This window comes from Puma concolor, chromosome A1 (assembly GCF_028749965.1).
Source record: "Puma concolor isolate L17-30 chromosome A1, mPumCon1.1.hap2, whole genome shotgun sequence".
Lineage (NCBI taxonomy): Eukaryota > Metazoa > Chordata > Mammalia > Carnivora > Felidae > Puma > Puma concolor.
Window position 1 is genome coordinate 59,820,889 of NC_141667.1, and position 24,669 is coordinate 59,845,557.

General features: G+C 49.7%; 1 protein-coding gene across 1 annotated transcript in view; it reads right to left on the reverse strand.

The window, feature by feature from the left end:
* SLIT3 (slit guidance ligand 3) overlaps positions 1-24,669 on the reverse strand; it is a 594,085-nt gene that overhangs the window by 14,183 nt on the left and 555,233 nt on the right. The window contains exons 25-31 of the mRNA XM_025923495.2: positions 23,838-24,001; positions 21,243-21,367; positions 15,074-15,171; positions 10,948-11,087; positions 7,883-7,976; positions 2,427-2,564; positions 640-880 (exon numbers count right to left, since the gene is read on the reverse strand). Coding sequence (XP_025779280.1) covers positions 640-880; positions 2,427-2,564; positions 7,883-7,976; positions 10,948-11,087; positions 15,074-15,171; positions 21,243-21,367; positions 23,838-24,001 — 1,000 coding nt within the window. The remainder of the gene's footprint in view (positions 1-639; positions 881-2,426; positions 2,565-7,882; positions 7,977-10,947; positions 11,088-15,073; positions 15,172-21,242; positions 21,368-23,837; positions 24,002-24,669) is intronic.

Here is a 24,669-nt window from a genome sequence, read left to right on the forward strand (position 1 = left end):
CATATACCATCCTTGCTCCACCCTTCCCAGTTGCATTTGGGTCACCCAGAAATGCATTTTGGAATAACTTTGCTCAGGTCCCCAGGTAAGGAACCTGAAAGAAGTTAGCTGGAAAAGAATTTGGTTCCTACTAAGTGGTTTTTCATTCTCTGAGAAAGGCCCTGCTTGTTTGTGCCTCTGGGCCTTTGTACATGCTGATGTCTCAGGCTAGATGGCATCCCCTCTTCATCCTGCTCTGCCAGCCCCTCATTCTTCTATCCTTCTCCAGGCAAACTCCTACTCATCCTTGAGATCTCAGTTTAGTTACCACTGCCTCTGGGGAGCCTATCCCATTCTTTTCAGTGGGCGAAGGAGCTCCGTCCCACCTATGTGCTCCCACAACACCCAGAGTTGCCACTGGCCCCTCTGCTTGTCAACTTCCCCTGGGCAAGGGGCTCTGTCTTGTCCATCACTGAATCCCCATTGTTAGCACAGTGTCTGACATGTAATATTTGAGTGAATATTTTCTAGATAAATGAATGGAAAAGGCTGCACGTGGGGACTGCTATTAGCAGTGAAAGCCAGTCAAGAGTTGTCTGTAGAACAACAGCTGTTCTCAGAACAACTGGAGCTTGGGGGGCACATAGGGGCGGGGCGCACCTGCAGGGAGATGTTGGCCTGGGGCCGGACCTTGGCGGAGGCTAGTTCCACGTAGGAGTCTTTGCCCACAAAGTTGACAGTGATGAGTTTCTCGCACCTCGGGCCGGCGAAGCCTGGGGGGCAGCGACAGGTCGGCTCCTGCTGTACCACGATGCACTGGGCCCCGTTCTGGCACTCATACTGGTCACAGGGACTGGTCTGAAGCAGGACCATGGGTGGGGGGTGCTCACAGAGGAGCCCGCTGTGGGGAGGGGAGAGGAGGGACGGAGGAGGGATGAGGAAAGAACAGTGTGGGGAGACAATCATAGTTATTTGGGCCAAAGAGCCACCAGCAGAGAGAGGGAAGAAAGATGGTAACTGGGACTTGTTCCAGTCCTACCACCAACTGGGGCAAGCCTTTTCCTTCTCTAAGCCCCAGTTTCCCCATTTTTAAAATAATAGGGTTGCATGAGAGTGCTGGCCCCCAAGTTTCAGTGTCATCAGAAACATCTGGATGAATTTGTTAAAAGCCCAGATTCTCATCCATCCATAGATGAGTGGATACACAAAATGTGGCACATGCATACGATGGGATATTATTCAGCCTTAAAAAGGGAGGACATTCTGACACCTGTTACGACATGGATGAACCCTGAGGACATTATGCCGAGTGAAATAAAGCAGTCACAAAAACACAAATACTGTGTGGCTCCACTTTTATGAGGCACTTAGAGCGGTCAAATTTATAGGGTCAGAAAGTAGAATGGTGGCTGCCAGGGGCCATAGGGAGGGGGAATGGGGAGTTAGTGTTTAATGGAGACAGAGTTTCAGTTTTGCAAGATTAAAAAAGTTCTGGAGATGGATGGTGGTATTGGCTGCACAATAATGGAAGTGCACTTAATGCCTCTGAACCGTACATGGAAAAATGGTTACGATGGTAAATCTTATGTTATGTATATCTTACCACAATTTAAAAACATTAAAAAAAAGTGCAGATTTCTAGCCCCTTCTTTCTGCCCCCATTCTAATTTAGTAGCTCTGGGGTGGGCCTCAGGAATTTATATGTTCCCAAGCCTCAACATGGTCTCAATCAGGCTTTGGAAAAACTGGCCTTTTCAGAGTGGTTCCTTCTCAGAGTCTATGACCAAGGCTCATTTGCGTAGTTGGATTTATGTCATGCAGCAAGTACTGATGTACATGGAATTGTCCCCAGTCCGCCCCGTCCCCCGCCACTTCAGGTCTGGTCCTTGCCTCCCCTCCAGTGCCCCCTACACCCTTCCCTTCCAGGCAGTGTAGGTGTGAGGGCTGGAACCCAGTTTCTCCTTGTATATACCCCATGGACCTCTCCTGATCCCCTGGTCAGTGCTTCCCATCCCCTCCTTCTCTTCTGGCTTCAGTGATTCCAGTGACTAACCCCAAGCTCTCCTATTTGCCTCCATTTTTTACCATTAGGGCACAAGGTTTTTGTTCTCCAGCCTAAAAATAAGATTCCTGCCAGTGTGGCCATGTGGCTACCCCTACCCTGTAAGCTGAGCTCCAAGATGGTAGCATCTTCCATTAGAAGGAATCATGCCCAAGCTTGACATTATGTGAGCTGGACCCTAAGTCCAACTCCCACATGGGTGCCCTGGATGGCTCTTCTGTCTATAACACGGGGTTGACAACATCTGGTCTTTGACAAGGAAGGACTGACCTTCCAAGGAGACTCAGGAGGCCCAGGGCTAGGGCTACCTGGGCATGGGTGAGCCTGCCTTAGCTCACCAGTCCCCAGCCTGCAGGCCCCTTCCCGAGGGGCCCCTCCACCATACCTGAAGCCCTGGGGGCAGATGCATGTGTAGCTGTTGACTGCATCCACGCACTGGGCCCCGTGGCGGCACCTGTGGTTCACGCAGTCATCATTGTCCACCTCGCAGAGCTTCCCGCTGTAGCCAGGGGGACATTCACACCTGGAACACAGCAGAGCAAGGCTGTCCATGTGCCAGGCTGGCTTCTAGGTGGCCCTGTGTCGTCTCTGTCTACCCATGTTCCTAAGTCCCTCTCAACTCTTGAGGACTCTCCAAAGCCTGGCCCGCAGTTGGTTTCACTGGCCATCCATGGGCTCTGGGTCCCTGCAAGTTGACGTTTGCTTGCTTCATGTGGTGACTTCTGTTTTCAGGAGTGGGTGGTGGGGCTGCTGATGTGCTGCTCCTCAGGGAAGAGGATGGGAACTGCAGCACCCTCTCTCTGCCCCCACCGGCCCTGCTGGCCCAGGTGCACACCAGAGAGGTGCACCTCAAGTGGGGCCTCCCTGAGCATGGCCCGGAACACGCATCCCTGGGCTCCTCCGCCTGGGTGACACTGTGCCAAAGTTCCAGCAAGAAACAGACCTGAAGGCACTGTGTTACCTACGGGCACAGGTGGACACAAACACTTCCTGGCTCTTCTGCCTCCTGCAGGCTGGAGCCTGCGCACCTCTCTGGGCCCACCCACTGAATTCTACTGGCCAGAATAGAAATAATAACTACAGCAGAGGCAGAGGAGGAAGGTGGGACAGGTGGCCAAGATGGAGAGGGAAGCAAGACCTCTGAATACACAGGGGACAGAGGAGACTGACAGGGGAAGCATCGGGACAAAGGCATGGTCCTCCCTCCCCCCTCTCCTTGCTCCTGCCCCGCCTTGCTCCTCTCCCTGCAGTTGTGGATAGAGTGGAATCATAAGTGGATCCTGGCATTGCTGGGGTTGGTTCGCAGAGCATAGTTTGTGCTGTGGATTCATGGCTAGGTAGACACTTGGGGGGTGGGGTATCCCTGGAGAAGGACAAGTTCTAGAATCAGAGGACTTACTGATCCTGCATTCAGAACTGATACCTGCTAAGATCTGACCTGTTCATCTTTACTTATTTTTTTTTAATGTTTACTTTTTTTTTGAAAGAGAGAGAGAAAGAGAGACAGTACAAGTGGGGGGAGGGGCAGAGAGAGAGGGAGACACAGAATCCGAAGCAGGCTCCAGGCTCTGAGCTGTCAGCACAGAGCCTGACATGGGGCTTGAACTCATGAACCGCGAGATTGTGACCTGAGTTGAGGTCAGACGCTTAACCGACTGAGCCACCCAGGCGCCCCTCACCTTTACTTATTTGAAGGGTAAATTTGAAATACGTGATCTACTGCTGCACCACAAGGTGTGAACTTTCATGTCAGAGCCCACACTCCACCCTAGTCTTTTAAAGAAACAGATTGGGGGCACCTGGGTGGCTTAGTCGGTTAAGTGTCCAACTTCGGCTTAGGTCATGATCTCGCAGTTTGTGAGTTGGAGCCCCGCATCGGGCTCCCTGCTGATAGCTCAGAGCCTGGAGCCTGCTTCAGATTCTGTGTCTCCTTCTCCCTCTCTCGCTGCTCCCCTGCTCACGCTCTGATTCTCTCTGATTTTCAACAATAAATAAACATTAAAAAAAATTAAAGAAACAGATTGGGCAAGGCTTTGTCAGGGCATGTGGTCAATACACTCTGCTAGTGGTAAGCCTAGCCCCTGTAGGCATTTGTCTTTGTGTCTCCTGAATTCTAAGTACCTGCAGAGCAACTCAAGCCTTATGAGCCTCTCCAAGGCAACAATTGCCGCTCAGTGCTTGCAGGGTAAAATCTAGCCTGTTAGGCATGGAGTCAAGGTGGCTGAGGAGGTCTTCATGAGGAATCAGGGAAGACCTGGTTCCTCGCAGACACAGATGTGCAGAAGGAGCAATGGAGGTGTGGAGACTGTCAATGCTATAGCCCTCTTCACACCCTTGCTTTTCAAACAAAGCCCCTGGGCATTCTGTGAACGTACAGCTTCTGATCTGGGAGTTTGGGTGGGGTCTGGGAATTAGCACTCCCAACAAGCTGCCCTGTGATGCTGGTGGTTCCTGCACCTCCCTCCCAAAGCAAGGATCTACCCTACATTTCTTCATCTGCTAAAGAGAAGTGTCTGCTGGTACAACCTGCCTTCCCTGGTGTTCTCAAATGTTCTCCCCTTACCTTTCCTCGAAAGTGTAAGGCTTATACGATTTTGTTATGTATATGACCTATTGATTCTGGACAAGGGGGTGTAACCAAGTGATGTGCTTGGTTCCAGGACTTTGGGAGTCTCCAGAGTCAGGTCAGGATTGGATTGCAGCCCCAGCTGTTTCTGTGTGTGCATGCACAGGGAGCTTGCTTCACCTCGCTGTGCCTCAGCCCCTACCCAGAAAGCAGACCGCTGTTTCTACAGCCTAAGATTGTGGAGCGTTACAGGAGATAGGCCAGTGTGCCTGACACAGAGTAAGTCTTCAGTGCATGTTAATCATCGTGATCTGTGTTTTTGTCATTGTCACTTTCAGTGTTCATGGGAGTGTTCTTCATTATTGTCACGGTTTTGGTATATTATGATTTCAGTGTTTATATCACGGATAGTTATACAGTTTTATCTGTTATGTTGCGTTGCAGCCTCATTAAAACATACATAAGGAAATCTTCAAGGATAAACATCTTCAAACTTGGGCAAAGGTTGCACCAACTGACTGTCTCTTGTTACTGTCCCTGCAGCCTGCCTTGGGATGTAGGTGATGAGAGGGGAGGGGAGATGAGGGGGATAAAATTAGGAAATGTTTCATTGGGAGAAGGGATTTTTTTACCTAAATGTATTTTAATAAAACAAAATTCACATTATTGAGCTGGCCTGTAGACCTCCTCAGGATTCTAGGAGACACTGTGCATACATACATTATCTCAAGAATATGAAAGCAAGACTGGTTTCCTTCTACATTCTATATTCTTTCTATTCTGTATCCTATTCTGTATTCCCCTAGAACTCAAGTAGAGTGAGGTTTCTAGGGAGAAGTACCAGAGGATCATGATCTCTGGCCCTGCTTATGTCTCTGGTCCCAAGCTCCTCACACCCCGACCCCAGACCTATACTCTGGACCACTTCTGACCAGTTTTCATGCTCACTGTGCTCTGTCAGGCCAGCATCCGCTGAGCTTGAACAATGCCACTGATCTCCTTTCCAGCTATGGATACTCTACCACTTCTTCACAGCTCAGATGCCTGGTCACTATTGTTGCCCCTTGTAGGCACACCCAAAACATGCTGCTGGTCAGTGCAGCCTGCTGTGCTTTGGGTTCAAGTTTGTGTTCCATGCATCTCTTCTCCCCCCCTTCGCCTCTTCCTTCAGAGTTAAAGAGCAGCCCTGAGTTGAAGTCAAATCTGAGAGTGGGAAAATGGGGTTGGGAGGCATCCCTCACCCTTACTTATACTCTAGTAGCGCAACTGCCTAAGAGCCCACCTAACCCCTCTCAGAGGGGACCAGGGCAGATAAGGGAGATTTGAATGACGGTTCATGCATGGAAACACTGAAGTTTCCTTTGTTCTCAGCAAAACCAGAGCCCCTAACATGCCTCTTGCATTTTCCCTGGTGATGAACTCCAGACTTGAGATGTCAAAATAGGAAAGGAAAACACCAGACAAGACATGCTCATGTCCCCCTCTCACCTGCACCTACTCTAGATTCTTCTCCCACTGGTGGGGCCCTCCCTCCCTTTCTCAGCTCATTCAAATCTCACCCATCCTTTGATGTTAATGTCACAGCTCACCTCCTAAAGTATGTGGAGGGCTTCTCTTTGCTTCAGCAGGTTCTTCCCTCCCCTCCTCAACACCCCGGCAGCACTCAGAGCCAGAGTTGAGGGCTCCAGAAATTTCTAAACATTTGTTTTGTGCCAAATCCCACCCCCGCACCGCCCCCAAGTCCATGTCAAGGGCCTTGAAAGGGAGGGAATCAAAAACCTCTTATAGTACCCACTACACTCACCACAATGAGAATTTGAGGACTGAAGGGTTGGCTCACCAGGGACAACAACTAGGACCCATCATTCTTAGATTCTAGGATCCTAAGAGTTCTCAAGTTCAAGTCTTAGAGATTTATGAATCTAAGAGTCCTAAGATTCTGTGACTTTATGATGTCATTATAATGTCTCAAGCTTTCTAAAATCCTTGTTTTCCATAAAGTGCTAAGTTTTGCAGTATAGCATCATAGTCTCAAAACCCCCGGAATCTGGGAACTCTCTGCCTTATGACTGAAAGCTAGACAGACTCAAACTGATGACAGATCCTGGAGACATTTTAGACCCAGACCATGAGCTTCATCCCTCAGAGGCTGAAGAGGCTACTGGATGAAATCCTGGTCAGGATTCTCATTAAAGACTTCTCAGCATAGGCATCGAGCTTCAGACCCACATCCCTCATCTTTAGGGTGACTTTGTAGAGTCACTTCAGGTATCTTTGCTGAAGGCTCATCTGGGGTTTCCCCAGCTGCTCTGGTCTTTGCCTGCTCCCCCAAACTCTCTGGTGCTAGAAGCTTCCACCCACCCTTCAGTGTTGGACTGAGCCTGTTGGAGATGAGGGGAAGCAACTGTGTGTGCAAAGCAGCTTTGGGAGAGTGTTTAGGGGAGACTATTTTGGCTCCCTGGGATGTCCCTACTGATATCAGAAAATCCCAGGACTCAAGGGTCTCAGGGTTTTCTCTAGAAGAGGCAATGGCACATGCTTTCATGAAGGAGAATGGAGGGAAGAAGTAGGGACAGAGCCCAGGAGTGATTTCCCAGGGGTGTTGTTTGAGTCTCAGGCTCTGGAACTGGTGCCTTCTCCTGAGGCAAATTCTTTTTCCACCCTTAGAATTGTTCCTGGAATCCCCTAGCTGCTATAGGCTCTGCTGCTTACCACAGAGACAGCTCCACAAATGGCTGTGGCTGCTGAACTGAGTCAGTGCTCACTCTCCCCGACCCCCTAACATACACAGATGCATAAACTGGCAAACTTGCTGGAGCCACAGAGGGCACAACACTGGGAAGGATGCACACAAGGAAGGTGACCAACTAACCTTCGGACTCAGCTTCATCAGTGGGATTGTTCTACCATATTAGCTCTGGAAAGGAAAGCTTTGCTGGTGTGCGGGGGTAGGGGCAGAAGTGGGGAGAGTAGGAAGGAGAGGTATAAAGGAAAGAGGGATATCTTTATTTCTATATATCTATCAACACACACAGAGAGAGAGAGAGACTTACAAAGAGAGGTAATCACAAAGAGACAGAGGCACGTGCATAGAGACAGTGAGACAGAGAATTAGACTATGACTAATCAGAGACACAGAGAAGCACATGGTAATGTACAAGTAATAGGCAGAGAGAGAGATCGGGAGAGGGAAGGAGAAGGAGAATGGAAAGGGACCAATTTGAGGCAGAGTCCTCAGGAGCCTGTGCTGCTGGGGACACAAAGCCAAGCCTCACCTGAATCCTTTGTCCAGGGAGATGCACTTGGCCTCATGCTGACAGAGGTTCATCCCGGGCACGCAGTGGTCAATCACCTCGTCGCACAGCTCACCTGGTGGGGGTGGGTAGAAAGCTCAGGGACCTGGGAGGACCTGGGGGATACCCTGACTAGAAGGTCAGGTCCAACCAGCCCCCTGTCTGGTTGGGAGGTCATGGATCTCAGGCACCCTGCATTTGCTCTCTTGATGTATCCTTTCTGCTGTACCTCTTTTTCAGTCTCCCTAGTGGTAACAATGGGCAGGTTCTGGGATTTTCCCTGGGCACTGTCATAGCACCATCATTGGGCTGTTTCACCTGACCATTAAGGGGCTGCTGCAGCTGAAACTGTAGGACATCAGCCCCTGACTTTGGGCTGTGTTTAGTTGTTTTTTTCATTCCCCATCAATTTACTAAGCACCTCTTGTGTGGTAGACACTGTGATGGGTACTAGGGACACAACAGTGACCAGGTCTTGTCTTCCCCCTAGCCTAGTGGGGGAGACCTATAAATCAGTAGGTGACTGTAACATAGAGATGTGTGACCACAGGGATAAACTCTGTGGAAGCCCAGAGGCTTCCTGGAGGAGTGGACATGGCTTAGCAGCACAGTGCACCTGCTGTAGATAAGTAAGCACCCTGGATTTTCTCAAAGAAGAAAATATGAAAGGAATTGAATGTTTAGGTCTCTGAATACACTCCCTTTGAAATTCATCGTGCCAAGAAATGAAGAATGGGTCATAAATACCCAGGGAGGTCCTTGCATGTCCAAACTCCCCAAAGCTCATGCCATCGGAGATGTGTTTTGGGAATGTGGAGGGAAGTGAGACAGGATGGCAGGGGTGAGGGCAGTGGCAGATGCACCCCTGAGCTTTGGGTTCCCTTAAATTCCACCTGGCCAGGTGGACAGTGATATGAGAGAGTAAAGTTTCACCCATGGAATTTCTCTCAGAGGTCGGGGTGGGAATAGGGGCAGAGAAGGCTGCAGGGACAGGGCAGAGGAAGGTCCTGAGGGTGGCTGGGGAGGAGATGAATGACATCCACAGCCCCAGAGTCTGTTCTCTGCTGTGGTGGGGACAAGCCCACCCCGACCCTGTCCTCATTTTGCCAGCCTCTCAAGACCACAGAGGGCACTGTGTTCTTTATAAGCCTTTTCCTCCTCCTCACTTCCTGGAGACACCCAGAGAGGCACACAGGTGTTTGTGTGGGACTGGCAACATTTTCTGGGACAGAGAAAACCATGACAACCCATTCTCGGGTAGAGGTGCACTTCAGTCACCTGCAGACACAGGCTAGGCTATTCCACTGGGGCAGGAAACCACCTCAACAAGTGTGTCCTCAGTCTCCCTTCCACTGCCCATTTGCCCCAAAGCCTATTCTGAGTCCCTTTGCCTTCTTTTTTTAACTGCTGAGATTTTTACTGTCTCTCTTCTGGCAGTGAGCAGATCCTTCTGGACCAATGATTTGGCCCTACATGACCCCTCCTCTCATCTTAGGTAGACCAGATGCCCCTTGTGGCCGGAGGGTATACTTTAGACTTCTTGGTATCCCTGTTAGTTAATTCAGTGCTCTGTATACAGTAGGAGCATAATAAGTGTTGCCTCTTGCTACTTTAACTCTTGGCTACAACTCCTCTCTGCAAAGATGGAAGGTATAAGGGGTAAGGGAAGTAGACCTTCAGCAGATTTCCCTGCACTTTCCCCAAGCGTAAAGCCTTCTCTGGGACCCCAAGAGGCGAGGAGTAAGCAGAGCAGGTGGTTTTCTCAGTTGGTCTTGGCACGCTCCACCACAGTCCCAAGAATGTGCTTGGGGAATACATGGCTAATGGGCTTGAGGTCTGTGTCAGCCACAGGACCCTGAGGAGCAATGGGGGCTAGCTGGCTTCCTTCTCTGTAGGCTTCTAATCAGCATCTGTATATCCCATCCCCTACCTCACTCTTGACATCATGCCAGGTGCCAGCAGGGTAGGGTGTGGCAGTCCCTGGGTTGCATGGTCCTTATTTTCATCCTCACCTTAGGTTGGTATTTCCTAAAATATGTTTCTTGCAACACAGGATGTCCGGGGTTGGGAAGGAGTTTGGGGGTAGGGTAGGAGGGAAGTTCTGACTTAAAATAAATTTGAAACTTACTGGGTTAAAAGAAGTTAAACAGCATTGTTTCAAACAGGAATTGTGAAAACCTTTAATAGGCTCATTTGTATCACGTGGAAGAGAGCTAGTATTACATACAGCGTTTCCCCAACTTTTTGTTTATGGAGCCTTTTCCTCAAAGAACTCATGGAATTCCATTTTGGGATATGCCACTTTAGGTGGATCCTATAACAAAGGAGGTTGTGCTTGCACCACTGAGGTGCACTTTGCTTCATAATCTAGTGGTATATTTAACTGTCCTCATTAGGAGCTGTTAATATAGGAAATAAAGGTGTTGTGTTTTGGGGGTGGGTGGGTAGGATGATTATCCTGAGGAACAACCTGTGGGGAGCCTTCTTTTATTCCCCAGCTGGGTTAGGTTCATCCTCTGTGACCCCACCACCCCCCAGGCTTCCAGGTGTTATAGTCTCGTTCTACTGAATACATGTCTCCCTCTACTTGACAATGAGCCTTCTGATCAGAGGGGGCTTTGTCTTGGTCATTTTTGTGTCTCCAGTTCCTAGCTGGAAAGTGTCTGGAAAGTAAATTTCTAGAGAAAGCAGACTAGAACTGAATGAAGATTAAATGTAATGTAAGCCCCTTTCACTAGCTTCAATCGCCACTGGGTCTCCAGTTCCTGGAGGAGGGGAAGGCTAATGGAATGGACAGCAAACTTGCCCTGGGAACCTGTCTCAAAGTAGGGAGGAGCTAGAGACGTGCAGGGTTGGGGCAGGTGGTGAGGGTGGACAAGCAAACAGAGAGGGCCTCTGGGAAGCCCGTCATGGCACAGCACCAGGTTTTGGGGATTCACATCTCTGTCCACAGGGGAGTGGGTGCAGGCCCTGAAAACTAAGATAACAGCATTCTTTAGTGCATGACACCTGGCCTGCCACCATTCACAGGCACCAGGGGACCTTACCTGTGTAGTTAGGAGGGCAGACGCACGCGTAGTTGTTGACCCCATCCACACAGGTGGCATTGTTCTCACAGTCGTTGTCCTCGCAATCATCTGGATTGATCTCACACCGCTGCCCCTCAAAGCCCAGAGGGCAGGAGCAGCTTTGGGGGTGTGTGGGGTGGGGAAGAAGGGGAGCCAGGGAATAAGGAGTGTTGGGTGGGGTTGGAGTGGCAGAAAAGAATGTTGGGGGGATATAATTAGTCAGGTTTCTCTCTGGATGGAGGTCCGAGGCAGCACTCTGGATACTTGAAGCCTTGGGGTCCTGAGCAGGAAGACCCTCAGGAGCCCGAGAGGTCATTTCATCTAGACCCCTATCTCTGGGCAGAATTCCATCTCCCCTGGCCGTGGATGGCTGCGTTAGCTCTGGGGAGTTCTCACCAGCAATGCCCCCTCATCATCCCCCCAGCTGGAAGTGCTTTCCCCGGGATAGACTTTAAATTCCTCCAGCTGTCTTCCTTCCCCTCTTCTCCGGGGAGTGGTTTGTAGACAAAGGGATAAAGGGCATAACAAACACCCCCCTTTGAGCGACTTCCTACTCCAGGAAAGCCTCTCTACCTTGAACAGGAATAGGACAAAGTGGCCAAGATCAGGATCTGCAGCCGAGAGTTTCTTGGGAATGAAGTCTGAGTCTGCCACTTCCTAGGTATTCGATCTTAGGAAAATTAGTTAAATTCTGTGTCTCAGTTTCCACATCTATGGACTAGGGTAATATCATTTACCTCCAGGTTGGTTGTGGGGAATAAAAGAAGATTATATAAGTAAAAGGCTTAGGAGGAGACCTAGTACATAGAAAAGACTCAGAATGTGTTAGCTTCAGTTCTAGATGACTTCCACACTCAGCCTCCTTAACCTTTCTCAGAGATGCCATTGTTCCCTCCAGCTTCTTCCAGATAAGGGGACGGGGTGGGAGGATCTGGAGAGCTATAGCTCTTAGATACAAACCTCAAACTTCCTGCATCCTCTGCCCAACCCTGGCCACACCCCAGGATTAGGCCTGCAAACTAAGTCAGGATAGATAAAGCTGAGCAGATGAGAAGGGGCCAGGGGAGTTTAGGAAGGGGCACGCAGGAGACAAATGCTGACTAAATGAGCTGCAGGCACTTACTTACTCCCTCTGTGGCCCAGCCCCCTGGTCAGGGATTTACACCCCATTCACGAACATACGTTCCAGCTTCAGGCCCAGAATTCCAGGCCTCTCTCTGTTTTACAGATTCCTCCGATTTGGGATTTAGCTATAAAACTAAACTAATAGGAAGTGGATTTCTGGAATCTTACTTAACCTCCTTTCCTCTACAACCTGAAAACCATGTCACATTTTCTTTTCTTTTTTAAAGTTTTAAAATTTATTTTGAGAGAAAGAACAAGCAGGGGAGGGGCAGAAAGAGTGGGGGACAGAGGATCAAAGCAGGCTCTGTGCTGACAGCAGAGAGCCCAATTCAGGGTTCGAACTAAGGAACCATGAGGTCATGAGCTGAGCCAAAGTTGGGCACTTAACTGACTGAGCCACCCAGGTGCCCACCATGTCATGTTTTCTACAAAAGGTTCTTCAGTCTGAGCTCTTGGGGTGGAGCAAAATGATGTATTTCTTTTTTCTAGGAGGGACCCTGGAAGTTCAGCGATTTCTTCAGAGCTGGACGGACAGTAGGTTTTTAAGGGTCTGAAACCATAGTGTTGCCTGTTTTCCTGAAAGGAGTTACTCTGGCTGTCCCCAAAGTCTTAGGGTTGCATGAAAGTGGGATGTAGATGGCTCTTAGGGGTTGGGTTGCTCATGGAGTAGACAGAGGGAGGGAAGGAGACTAAAGTCTCCTCTGCCCTCCCTGGAAACCTTGGCTGGGGGTTGTCAAGGAGACTCCAGGGGCACCCAGTGAGCTGTGGGGCCGTCTTAGTCTCCTGCCCGGCCAGCTCTGCCAGTCTTTGCTCTTTTTGTGATCAGATAATGCATCAAGATGAGCAAAGCATCTGATGAAGAGGTAGGTGAAACTTCCAAAATTATCACTCACAAGACATGTTATGGGTTGAATTGTGTCCCCTCAAAAAGGTATCTGGAAGTCTTAACCCCCAGCACCTCAGAATGTGACCTTATTTGGAAATAAGGTCCTTGGAGATGTCGTTTCTCATGAGATTATACTGGAGTAGGGTGGGCCCCAGATCTACTGCCATCCTTGTAAGATGGCCATGTGGAGACAGAGACACAGGGTGAATGCCACATGAGGATGAAGGCTGCAGTGAGGAAGGCCCGAGATCACTAGCCACCACCAGAAGCTAGAAGGGGCAAGGAAGGACCTTCCCCTACAGGTTTGAAAGCCAGTGTGGCTCTGCTGACACCTTGAGTTTGGACTTCTGGCTTCTAGAAATGTGAGGGAATACATTTCTGTTGGTCCAAGCCGCCCTGGTGCGCTGCTTGGTTATGGCAGCCCCAGCAAACGGACACAGGAGGGAAAAAGGGAGCAAAGCTTCCCTGATAGGTGTCCCTCCCTTTGCCAACCTATCAGGTGCTAACCTAGTGAGGGGGAGTGCTCCTGCCCCTTGGCAGGCCCACACAAACTATGCTTTCCCCAGCATGTGGGCCTCATTGCTTTAATCCTCTACCCCATTTCCCTAATCCTGTAGATTTGGGCCCTTTTCCTTGAAAATTAAATTCTAAAAGTATTTCCAGTTCATTCAAATCTCAACAACGGAAGGTGGAAACCAGGAAGGATCCTTCTGCTCACCTGCAGTTCCAGAGACGAAGAGAGATACCCCACAAAGAGACAGAGAGTGGGGCACATGCAGAGGGGGACAGGGAGGGGAGAGACAGTCGCCTGCAGGGGGCACTCCTCACTCTTGCAGACCTCTATTTCTGGGCAGGGTGGGCAGAGCCAGGCTTTTACCCTGGAGGTGTGTTTCTTGGCTGGGGCCATGTGGCCACCTCTGTGAAATTTCTGTGTGGTTTCTCCTTAACCCTGCTCCCAGCGAGAAGGTGGGAGTGGGTGGTTTGGCCGACTCCAGGCAGGAAAGCAAAACTGGCCTTGAATTTATTTCACTTTTTAAGAGCCAGAGTTTGATGGGGCTGGCTTGGCAGGTGGACACGGGGGCAGGCTGGGCTCTGTCGGAAGAACTAGGGCCCAGAACCTGATTTCTTTCACAGACGGCACAGCAGCCCCTCCTTCCCCCCACCCAGAGTGCCTTTGCTACTTGTTTGCAACCTGTGCTCTAAGACATCCACACACAGCTCTGCACTGGGTGCCCCTGCTTTACTGCCTGACCCACTCGCTCACTGGGGTGCTAAAGGAACCAGTTTCCACAGGTCTGTTTTTGCCAGGGCCACGGGCCGGCAAGCTGGGCACGTGAAAGCAGCTGGGAAGCGGGGGAAGCAGGAAGGGAGCCTGAGGTTTGGCAGAGGCCTCGAAAGTCCACCTAATTGACAGGGATGGGGAAAACTTAAGTGGCTTCTATCCCCTTTTCTTCCTGAGCTCTGAATTCCTGGGAGGAAAGCAGTGGGGTTGGAAGATCCAGGAATGTGTCAGGATATGCGACCTAGAGCAAGTAAATCTCTGTGCCTCAGTTTCCTCATCTGTTAAGTGGGGATAGTACCAGCTTGCAGTGGGTAGGCTCATTGTGAGCATTTAAATTAGAGGCTGCATGGCTAGTTCGTGCCTGGCACATGATGAACATGTAGTCAATATCACCTATGATCATTGTTTTTAGCACACAGGAAACAGAGGTGGAATTGCCATGCTGCGGGGGGCGGGGGGGTGCTTGGGCCATCATGCCATCCTTCTCTGACTTGTGCCAGCAGCTTTAGCCTCCCTCAGTATCCTCCTGGCTCTGGAGACAGACTCTCTGAATTCCCCATAGGAACGCTCACTAACTGTGTCACTGTGGGCAAAGGATAGCTCCTGTTGGTGCCTCAATCTTCTCATTTGTATAGTAGGGATCACAGTAGCTCCCTTACAGGGTGGGAAGAGCCTTGAGATGATCTGCATAACAGATTTGGCACAGTGTGGGCACACAGTAGGCCCTCAGTGAACAGCTGTGCATCAGCCTGCCCCAGTGGTCTGCCTATAAAGCCCCCTGAGGGAGGGAAGGCCCAAGGGTGAGCTGTTACCTGAACCCATCCTTGTGGCTTTCGCTCAGGTGGCAGGTGCCTCCGTGCTGACAGGGGTTCTGGATGCAGGTGTTGATGGGCATAGCGCAGTCTTTGCCCTGAGGAACAGGAAAGGGAGAAGCACCTGGTTAGGGAGGCTTTCAGTGGCTGCCTTGACCAGGAGGCCCCCTGGAGTTCCCAGCATCCTCTGGGATGAGGCCGGGCAGAAGGCCTCTCTGTGGCCTCTGCTGTGTGGCTTGGAGGACGCCAAAGGGGGCCCTTACTTTTGGCCGTTCCACACTGAGAGAAGGTTGAGAACTGAGGAGTTCAGGCCCCAGCTTCCCTACTTCCTGGAATTCACATCCTTTTCTTTATCCTGAACTGCAGGGCAAGAGCATGGGCTTTGGGTACAGGGAAGCCTGGTTTCAAATTCCAGCTTCATCTCTTCCTGGTTGGCTGGCCATGACCTCATCTAAGCCTTTTAACTCTCAGCCTACCTCACAGAGCTACCTAGCAGAGGACACGTACTCTTAGCTGCACTGAGGCCTCAATATAATCCACAACTTGAGTAGGGAGGGCTGGGGCTGAAGTGTGGCCAGAGGACCTTGCCCCTATAGGGTGACAATTCCACAGAGATCTACCTTTAATTGGTCTGGAAGTGGGCCCAGGTGTTGGTATTTAGAGTTCTGCAGGCGATTCTAATGTTAGGCCAGATTGAGGACCTCTGGGACAGACAATTTTGTGTGGGGTGGCATTCCTCGGGAGCAGGACGTTTCAGCTGAGGAGTCAACTGCAGTAGGTGGGGAGGAGCATGCCAGGCAGAAGGACAGTGAAGATGAAGGCACTGAGGAGGGAGGCCAAGGCAGAGGCTGTGGACATTAAGACCGGGGAGCAGCCCGCTGGCCCTCTGGCTCTAACTCCCCCCTCCCCTGGGACCGACACACCAGCGCTACACCCAAGTCTTGGCAAGCAGTCCCTTAGAGGACCTGCGGGGTCTGGGGAGGCATCCGTTGTTATTTGTTTCTGGGCTGTGGACTTGGTGTGGGCACCATGCCAGGTGGGGGTGATCACGGGAGCCCTCCCACTGCCATACCACCTGCTCGCCATCTGCTTGAGAAAATCCTCTTCCCGCCTCTGCTGCTGCCAGTGCCTGTGACGGAGTGGGTCTGGGCTCCCTGGCTCGAAGGTCGCTGCCAACTGGGCCTACGACTCTCCCTACTGTCTCCAACCCTGAAGCCCTTGCAGTATCCAGCAGCCAGGAGGCATGGCCACGTCTGTCTTGGCTCCCTTCATGCCCCCTCACAGCTAACGGCCAGTCAGAGTTTTCTTGAGGGGGAGAAGGAGAATGCAGTTTGATGTGGGATCTGGGCTTATCCTAAACCAGAACAACACGGGATCCCTTACACAAAGTCATTGCGTGCAACGGAAACTGCAATACTCATTCTCAATTTATTGAGAACATTTTCCATTCCAGGCCTCACGCTAAGTGTTTTATATTCACAATCACATATAATGTTCACAACAACCCTATGCGATCGGTAGGATTGTTATTACTGCCCTTTTCAGATTGGGAAGGCAGACTTGGAAAGTGAGCTAATATGTCCAAGATTGCACAGCAGTTAAGTGGAATAGGCAGCAGCTGAACCCAGGCATCCAGTCCAGAGCCAGCACTGGGAACCCCTCTGCCGGGTCACTGATGTTGCCCTCTCAAAACATGGGCTCCAGGGGTAGCACATTGGAGCACACACTCCAGTCTGGCTGCTGTGTGCCTTGGGGAAACTACCAGTTCTCTCTGAGCCTTGTTTTTATCATCTGTAAAATGGGAATAATACCTATCCTATGGAATGAATATTAGAAATCACACATATATAAAGCACAAGGCATGTATGGTAGCAACCTAAATAAGAGCTATTCGGATGATGAGGAGGTGGATTACTACAGGGGTCTGAGGCAGGGCTGAATGTGGGAGCTCAAAAGACTTTTTTCAGGCATTTGGTTGGTACCGAATTGTTCAGGAGTTTTTGTGTGTGTTAGATGGATGAGCCACGAAGAGCAGGACAAGAGAACTTGATCAAGTCAAGGCAGGGCCTCCCTGGCCCCTGCCTGGGCCAGCCTCTTTGCTCTGGGGGAACTCTTGAGTATCAGGGACTCCAGCTGGGATCTTCCCCTGGGGGTGGGGTTGGTGACATCTACTCAGGTCACTTATACTGAGCTCAGAAACCAGGAGGCAGACCGTAGCTCTTGGTGATGTGCTAAATGGGCCTGGAGGTAAGGATTTCTGTCACTTACGTGTCCTTGAGAAATAATCACCATTCTCAATACCTGGCTAATTAGCTCAATTCAACTCTCTTCAGCCTCATTTTGCTAAAATCTACTAGATTTATGATGTTCCTTGGTCCCCACTGCTGTGTGTGTGTGTGTATGGGAGAGAGAGAAATAGAGAAAGAGAGAAATAGAGAGGGAGACAGCCAGGAGGGCTGCTCCAGGACCTTGCTACTCAGAGTGTGGTCCTCAGGCTAGTAGCTCCGGTGTTCCCTGAGAGCTTGTTAGAAAGGTACAAACTTGGGCCTGACCTCAGATCTAATGGATCAGAAGCTGCATTTACTAAGACCTTCAGGTAGTTCTCGCGCCAATACAGCGTGAGAAGCACTGCGTGTAGACACTGAACATGCACACGTGAAGCTAAATGGCTGAAAAAGAACGAGCCCAAACATACATCTTATTTCCCCCAATGCAAAACAGCTGTAAAACAGGTCTCTCTGTGAAGTGCCTACTGAATCCTGGCACCAAGGCGGGCGAAGCACAAACATGACACTCGGAATCCTTCTAGGAGCTCTGCAGGTGAGTGTGATGCTTCACATCTCCAGGTGGGGAGTGAGGCTCTGAGGGACCTGGTCCCTAGTGGAGCACTGAGTGTGGGGACTTTCCTGTGAGAGAGGAGGGCTCTGGGTTTAGTTTGTGTGCTTCCCTAGGTGTGGAAGCTCGGGTAAGTTATCTGATCTTTTTGAACCTCAGTTTCCTTATCTGCCAAAAGAGGTTAACAGACCTTATTTCAGAAGGTGACTGAGGGTGCTAAATGAGGTAATGTGCTCAAATTGCTTCACAAAAGCCTGCCATTATAGATGACCAGTAGCTGCCACCAAACACTGAACAGTGGGGGCCATGCTGTTTTGGATAATATTGTGGCTTCCCAAGGTCACTCAGCTAGTCAATGGAAACGCTGCGGTATCTGGAAATAAATGGAGAAATGCCAGAACTTTGAACTTGGTTTTGTGGGTGTCTGGTGATTATTGTCAACTTAGCAACTCATCCAGAACTTACTACCTCAGTCACTCTGCCTGGGTGGGCTCCAATCCAGGAAGAAGGGAAAGCCAAGGAATAAATGCAGAGCAGGGGGTATGATGCAACCCAGGGTTAAAGGTTAAAGGACCTCTTCGTTTCTACCTGCTGCATTTTGAGATTGAACCTGATACGGGGAGGAGAGGAGGAGCTGTCCCAGGCCACACAGTCAGGTAGGGACAAGCTCCACAGTGTTCTTTCCATTCTGCTTGGTGTTCTTTCCACCAGCATAAACTACTTTCCCTATTCTGGAGACTTAGGTCCCAAATGGCTAGGGACCCTGCATTCATGGTGCTTCTCAATGGACTGTGAATACAGTGGTCAAAAACATGGGTTCTGGAATCCATTGGTTCTGAGCTCTGAATACCAACTCCCTCACCTACTATCTCAGTTTCCTAAACTGGAAAATGAAGGTCATTTTAGGACCTGTCTCCTTAGGCTTTGATGAGGAGAATGCAGGATAATGCTTGTACCTTGTTTAGTATACTGTCAGTACGTAATAGGCACTCAGTAAATGCTGGCTGCTCATATTCCTTCACCATCACCACCATCATCACCATCACATACCATCACCACCATTATCATCCTCCTCCTTAAGGTACTCCAGGCCTGCATGAGCCCGATAGCTTCGTAAAGGTCAAAATCTCAGTTCAGATTCTTCTGCTAGACCTTCAGAATCTTACGAGCAAAGTCTGAACAAGTGGCCTTATCTTTCAAATAGGGATGATCCCGCCCACCTCAAAGGTTGATTATACAACTCAGAGAAGGGAATAAATGCCAATGTCCAGCTGAGTGCCTGATCCACAGTCGACGCATAGGTATGGTATTGGGGATGTTATAAATGCACATATCACCGTTCCAGGAGAGCAACTGATGATCTCTGGCAATTCACAGTGTCATGGGCTGAGAATCCCTAGTGAGACCAGCAGCATACTGCCTGTTAATGGCGGCCCATCCATATCCTGGTATCAGGACCAGCATGCAAGGGTAAAGAGAGATGTAGCAATGTGCCAGTGTACAGAGTGCATACTGAACAGCTGTCCTAGGTGCCTTGCATATGTTATTGCACATTTGATTCTCACAGCACCCCTGTGAGATAGGCCCTGGTTTGTCCACAGGAAGGCTGAGGCAAAGCCACTGGCCATCACCACATAGCTAGTAAACAGCAAAGCTGGAGTTCACATGTGCCCTCTGTATAATTCCACAGCCTGAGTTTTCTCCACTGAATTAATACAAGTGGGTTTGAGGAGCTAGGCCTCCTGAGTATGGTATCTTCACTTCTACACTTCCCCTGCAATGTCTGTGCGTGTGCACATGTAGGATGCATGGATCTGGGGTGGCTGCCTGGGGCAAGGCCGTCTGGCTGGCTGGCTGCAAAGGGAATCCTTGGGCTCTCCTATGGCAGGCCCATAGGTGGCACTCTGACACTATCTGCTGGAGGCACAGCTACAGCTGAAAAACCACCAGGGAGCCCTGTTCCCCAGAGTGATTCTGCCCCTCAAGCTTGTCACTACACATACAAGTCCCCCTGGGGACAGGAGACCAGTGATGCCAGCTCCCTTCCGCTCTGCCTGTACTAGGCATGTGCAATAGATGGGTTTTGGGGTGGTGTTGGAATGCTTGGCTTGCCCACTGTATGCGGATGGGTGCCTTGGCGAGGCTGGAAGCTGGGAAGGTCCTGGGGAAGAGGAGTGAACCACTGTTTTGTTGACCCCAGCGAGCCACGGCGGAGGGCTTGGCTATCCAGGAGTAAAGGTGGGGACTTTGGAATCATATAGCTCTTGGTCCTATCCCAACCCTACTGCTTATGAGCTTTGAGACACTGAGTCAAGCCTTTTCAACAATCTGAGGCCCAGTTTCCACATCTATAAATGGGAAGTAATGAGCCTTCCTCATAAGGGGTATTTAAAAAGAAAAGGTGGGGGCGCCTGGGTGGCGCAGTCGGTTAAGCGTCCGACTTCAGCCAGGTCACGATCTCGCGGTCCGTGAGTTTGAGCCCCGCGTCGGGCTCTGGGCTGATGGCTCAGAGCCTGGAGCCTGTTTCCAATTCTGTGTCTCCCTCTCTCTCTGCCCCTCCCCCGTTCATGCTCTGTCTCTCTCTGTCCCAAAAATAAATAAAAACGTTGGAAAAAAAAAATTAAAAAAAAAAAAAAAAAAAAAAAAAAAAAAAAAAAAAAAAGAAAAGGTGAATAGGATGTCAAGCAGAATGTTGGCCATGTAGTCCATACTCTATAGATGTTAGTAGGGACTTAGGATAGATAGTGTTGGGTGAGAAGAAAGGAAGAAAAGTTGCTTTGGAATTAGCCTGGATTTCTGGGGAGGACACCCAGGAGAACGAGGGTCTCCATCCCCTTCCTGGCTGACCTGAGCCTGTCAACAGTGCATTAGCTTGGCAGCTCCCAGGCCTTTCAATCCCTCATCCCTGTACCTTCTCAAACTGGAGCCCACTTTCAGCACTGGCCCTCCTGAGGCAGAGTTAGGGAGGGGATGGGGAGAGTCTGGAAATCCCCTTGAAAGGAAGCCAGGATAGTAAGTTCAAGGGATGCCTCTACTTGGAAGCATTTTCACTCTCTGAGACTTATTTCCTCATGTTTAACAAGGAAAATATAAATATTACATTTCCTCCTTAGAGTGTCACTGCCAAGATGGGGTTCTCTGTGTTTTGCATGAGTGTGACACAACTGGGCAGCCCCCGCCAGTAGAATAGCAGTGTTACTGGCAAGTGCCAAGTGCCACTCTGGAGTGACCTGTGAAATGCAGTTCTCCAGGCTGCCCTTGGAGAAGGGAGGGTCAGCAGGGCACAGTGCCTTCCTTGGGCCGTGAATGGTGGGGGCGGGGCTTCCTATCTTACCTTGTAGCCATAGGGGCAGGTGCAGTGGTAGAGCTCCACAGGATCCTGGCTGCACGTCCCATTGTTCTTGCACGGGTCTGAGAGGCAGGCATTGCACTTGGCCACAATGTTGATGTCCACTGGCCCTGGACAGCAAAACCAGGATGTTGGTAGCAGGTCACTGTCACCCCTCCCTCCCTTTCCCTCCTCTCTGGCCCCTTCCTCAGCCAGGTGCCGGCCCCTCTCCATCTCTACACACAGAGGGTGGCTCCCCAGCCAGCACCATCCAGTCTAGCTGAGTCCCATTAATGCAGCCATTGTCCAGTGAGGAAAAAATCACAGTGGGACATCATTCAGAAGCACTTCTGCAGTCAAATAAATTACTGTAATTAGCCTGATCCGATTTTGGACTAATCTATAAACAATACACCATAATTAGAAACCCCTTGTGTATCTTTTCATGTTCGGGGAGCTCTGGTCCCAGGCTCCATTTGGACCTCCCACTCCTCTGCCCCTAAACACCCCTCCCCATGGAATAGTCTATGCTAGGCTAAGGAAGGCAGGGTGCCTGGGCCAAAGACACACATAGGAAGTCCCTCTTGTGGAACCCTTGATTGGCAGGAGGAAGTAAGAAGTGGCCCCAAAAGACACAGCAATGATATTGTTGACAGATGGTAAACTGTGCTCAGGCACACTGTGCATCTATGACAGTTTTGACAGTGTCCTGTTCTCTTCAGCTACAAAGGCTGGAGGGATGGAGGTCATGGTCCTTGAACAGAGCTTTGGAGATTGGGTTGAGAATGACCCCAGGGCAAGTCTGACCATTTGTGGGTGGGGTGAACAGAAAGGATGGCCTAAGAATCTGTACAAGCTGGCTTAACCCTGGCTTCCATTAGAACAGGGACACTATCTGTCCTGTTTGCCAGGGGCTGAAGGGATTCCCAGGACACAGGACTTTCAGTGCTAAAACCAGGAAGGCCCCAGCCAAACCGGGATGAATTGGTCACCTTACAGAGGAAACAGTGAAGGTGCTTTTAAATATCTTCAACACGGCCAGGCTGTACCCCACACTGATTTAATCAAAACTTGGAGTGTTGGGCCAGGGAACCAGTAAAAAGCTCTGCAGGTGATTCCAAAATGTGCAGCTAGGATTGAGAAACATTGTTTTAGACTGATCTGGGCCTCTTTAGCATCAATCAAGTGAGATGACTTGGAAGCAGGAGGAGAAAATGAAAAATTATCTTAAAGCCAAAAGAATGTTTTCCTGCTTTAAGCAGAAATGTGAGACACAGGAAGTTTATAGGGTAATCAAAGTATATATATATAAATCAAAATAAACTCAAGGCTCTAAGAGATGGGCAAAGGACACTACCAGACAAATGTATGACATAAATGGAAAGTAAATTTTTGAAAAAAATGCAGTTTCCCCAATAAGCAAAGACACAAAATAGGAGACATACTTTTTTAAACCTATCTAATTAGCAATGAGATGAAATGAGATAAAATAATGTAAGAGTCTGGTGAAAAATGCACTCAAATGGTGCTTACTGGGAGCATAAAGTGGTTTATAACCCTCTTTTAGACACCAAATGGCAGGGCAATATGTGTAAAGACCTTAAAAATGATCACATATTTTGGCTCAGTAGTTTCTGTTCTCTGAATCTTATCTAAGGAATAATTTTCAATAGAGAAAGACCTTTATGCATCAGTGGTAAGAAAACAACTGGAAAATGGGGCGCCTGGGTGGCGCAGTCGGTTAAGCGTCCGACTTCAGCCAGGTCACGATCTCGCGGTCCGTGAGTTCGAGCCCCGCGTCGGGCTCTGGGCTGATGGCTCAGAGCCTGGAGCCTGTTTCCGATTCTGTGTCTCCCTCTCTCTCTGCCCCTCCCCCGTTCATGCTCTGTCTCTCTCTGTCCCAAAAATAAATAAACGTTGAAAAAAAAAAAAAATTTAAAAAAAAAGAAAACAACTGGAAATACCCAGTGAAGACTAAAGGCTCAGGGCCAGGAACTGGCTAAAGACGTTACGGTGGAATTATTAAAGCCTGGTGGCCACAAGTAGGTACAGGGGAATCAGAAAGACCTGGAATCATCCTAACTGTGGACTTGAGAAGTCCCTTAACTTCAGTAAGCCTCAGCTTTCTCATTCTTAAGAATAAGGGTGATACTGAAGTCTAACCCAGAGAGGGTTGGGGAACTGAATAAATACTTGGAAAGTGAGAATTAAATGAAATAACACACAAAAAAGTGCTTAACATGATGTCCAGCACATAAAAACCCAGTAGCAGTTTGTTGTCGTCAGTTAAAATCTCATGTACCTAAAGCTTGCTGTAGTAAAAATGGGAAAAGGCTTAGGTTTTAAGAATGTTGGGTGAAAAAAATGCAAGTTAAAGATTTTTCTCTGTGCAAAATGATATAGAGAATGAAGTCAGAGAGGAGTATGTAGGGATGCCAGCAGAGAAACTTGGAGGAGATAACAGCATCTGAGTCTCTCTGTGCAGCTTATAGAAGAGACAGGGCAGTGGTTTAGAAGTCACGTCTGTTGAGACACCCAGGTCTGGTGGGCTGTTGGAGACAGAGCAGACCCCTCGAGAGGTGGGGGAGAGTCAGCATGTACCTTTGCACTGGAATCGGTAGGTGGGGGTGGTGAGCAGGAGTCTGTCAGCCATGGACTCAGGGCTACTGCAGCGGGCGATGCCAGGCTCCTTGTACCCTGCCTTCACCCACTCTGACAGCCAGCGCAGACTGCAGTCACAGTGGAGTGGATTGGTTCCCAGCGCCCTAGGAGGCAGAGCAGGAAGTCAGGGCCCCCCTTGCCCAGCTTGGCCCATAGGCTCCATACCCTTGGCCCTCTGGAGAAACAGAATTTTCAGACTCTGACTAGATTGGGGGTATCTGACATGAGGACCAGCAGAGAAGGAGTTTCCAGGAGGAGAAGGATGGACCTTTGGCCATCTGATTATCTGGCTCCCTTGCCCTACTGAAGGGTCCACTGAAGGATGCACTCTTCAGAGAAGGCTTTGATACACAGCAACCTAGGGAGAAGCTTCAGGCCACAGAAACGGTTCAGAGCACTCCACCCCTAAATATGCTGCTTTGGCATATTGATTATTTCAAGCTAAAGGTACTTGAAAAATGGCAGGTGCAGAAGGGGCTCTCTGACCTCCCTGTCTCTACCTAAAAGCAAGCCAGAAAGTTTCCTGTGAGAAAGATGCCCTCCCTGCACCAAGAAGGGAAAAATATTCTTATCACTAGAGACTGGGAATGAATACTAAAATGGACCAGGCCAAACCTACCTGCTCAAATAACCTTGACCTTCCAGTGGTCCCTCTCCATATATTTCCTAGTCACTGCCGCACAATTGCTGCCCTAGCCCAAGGCCCTTTGTCTTGTCACATCCCTACAATTTATCATTCCTTGTATAAAAAAGTATATAAGTTTTTGGGTCC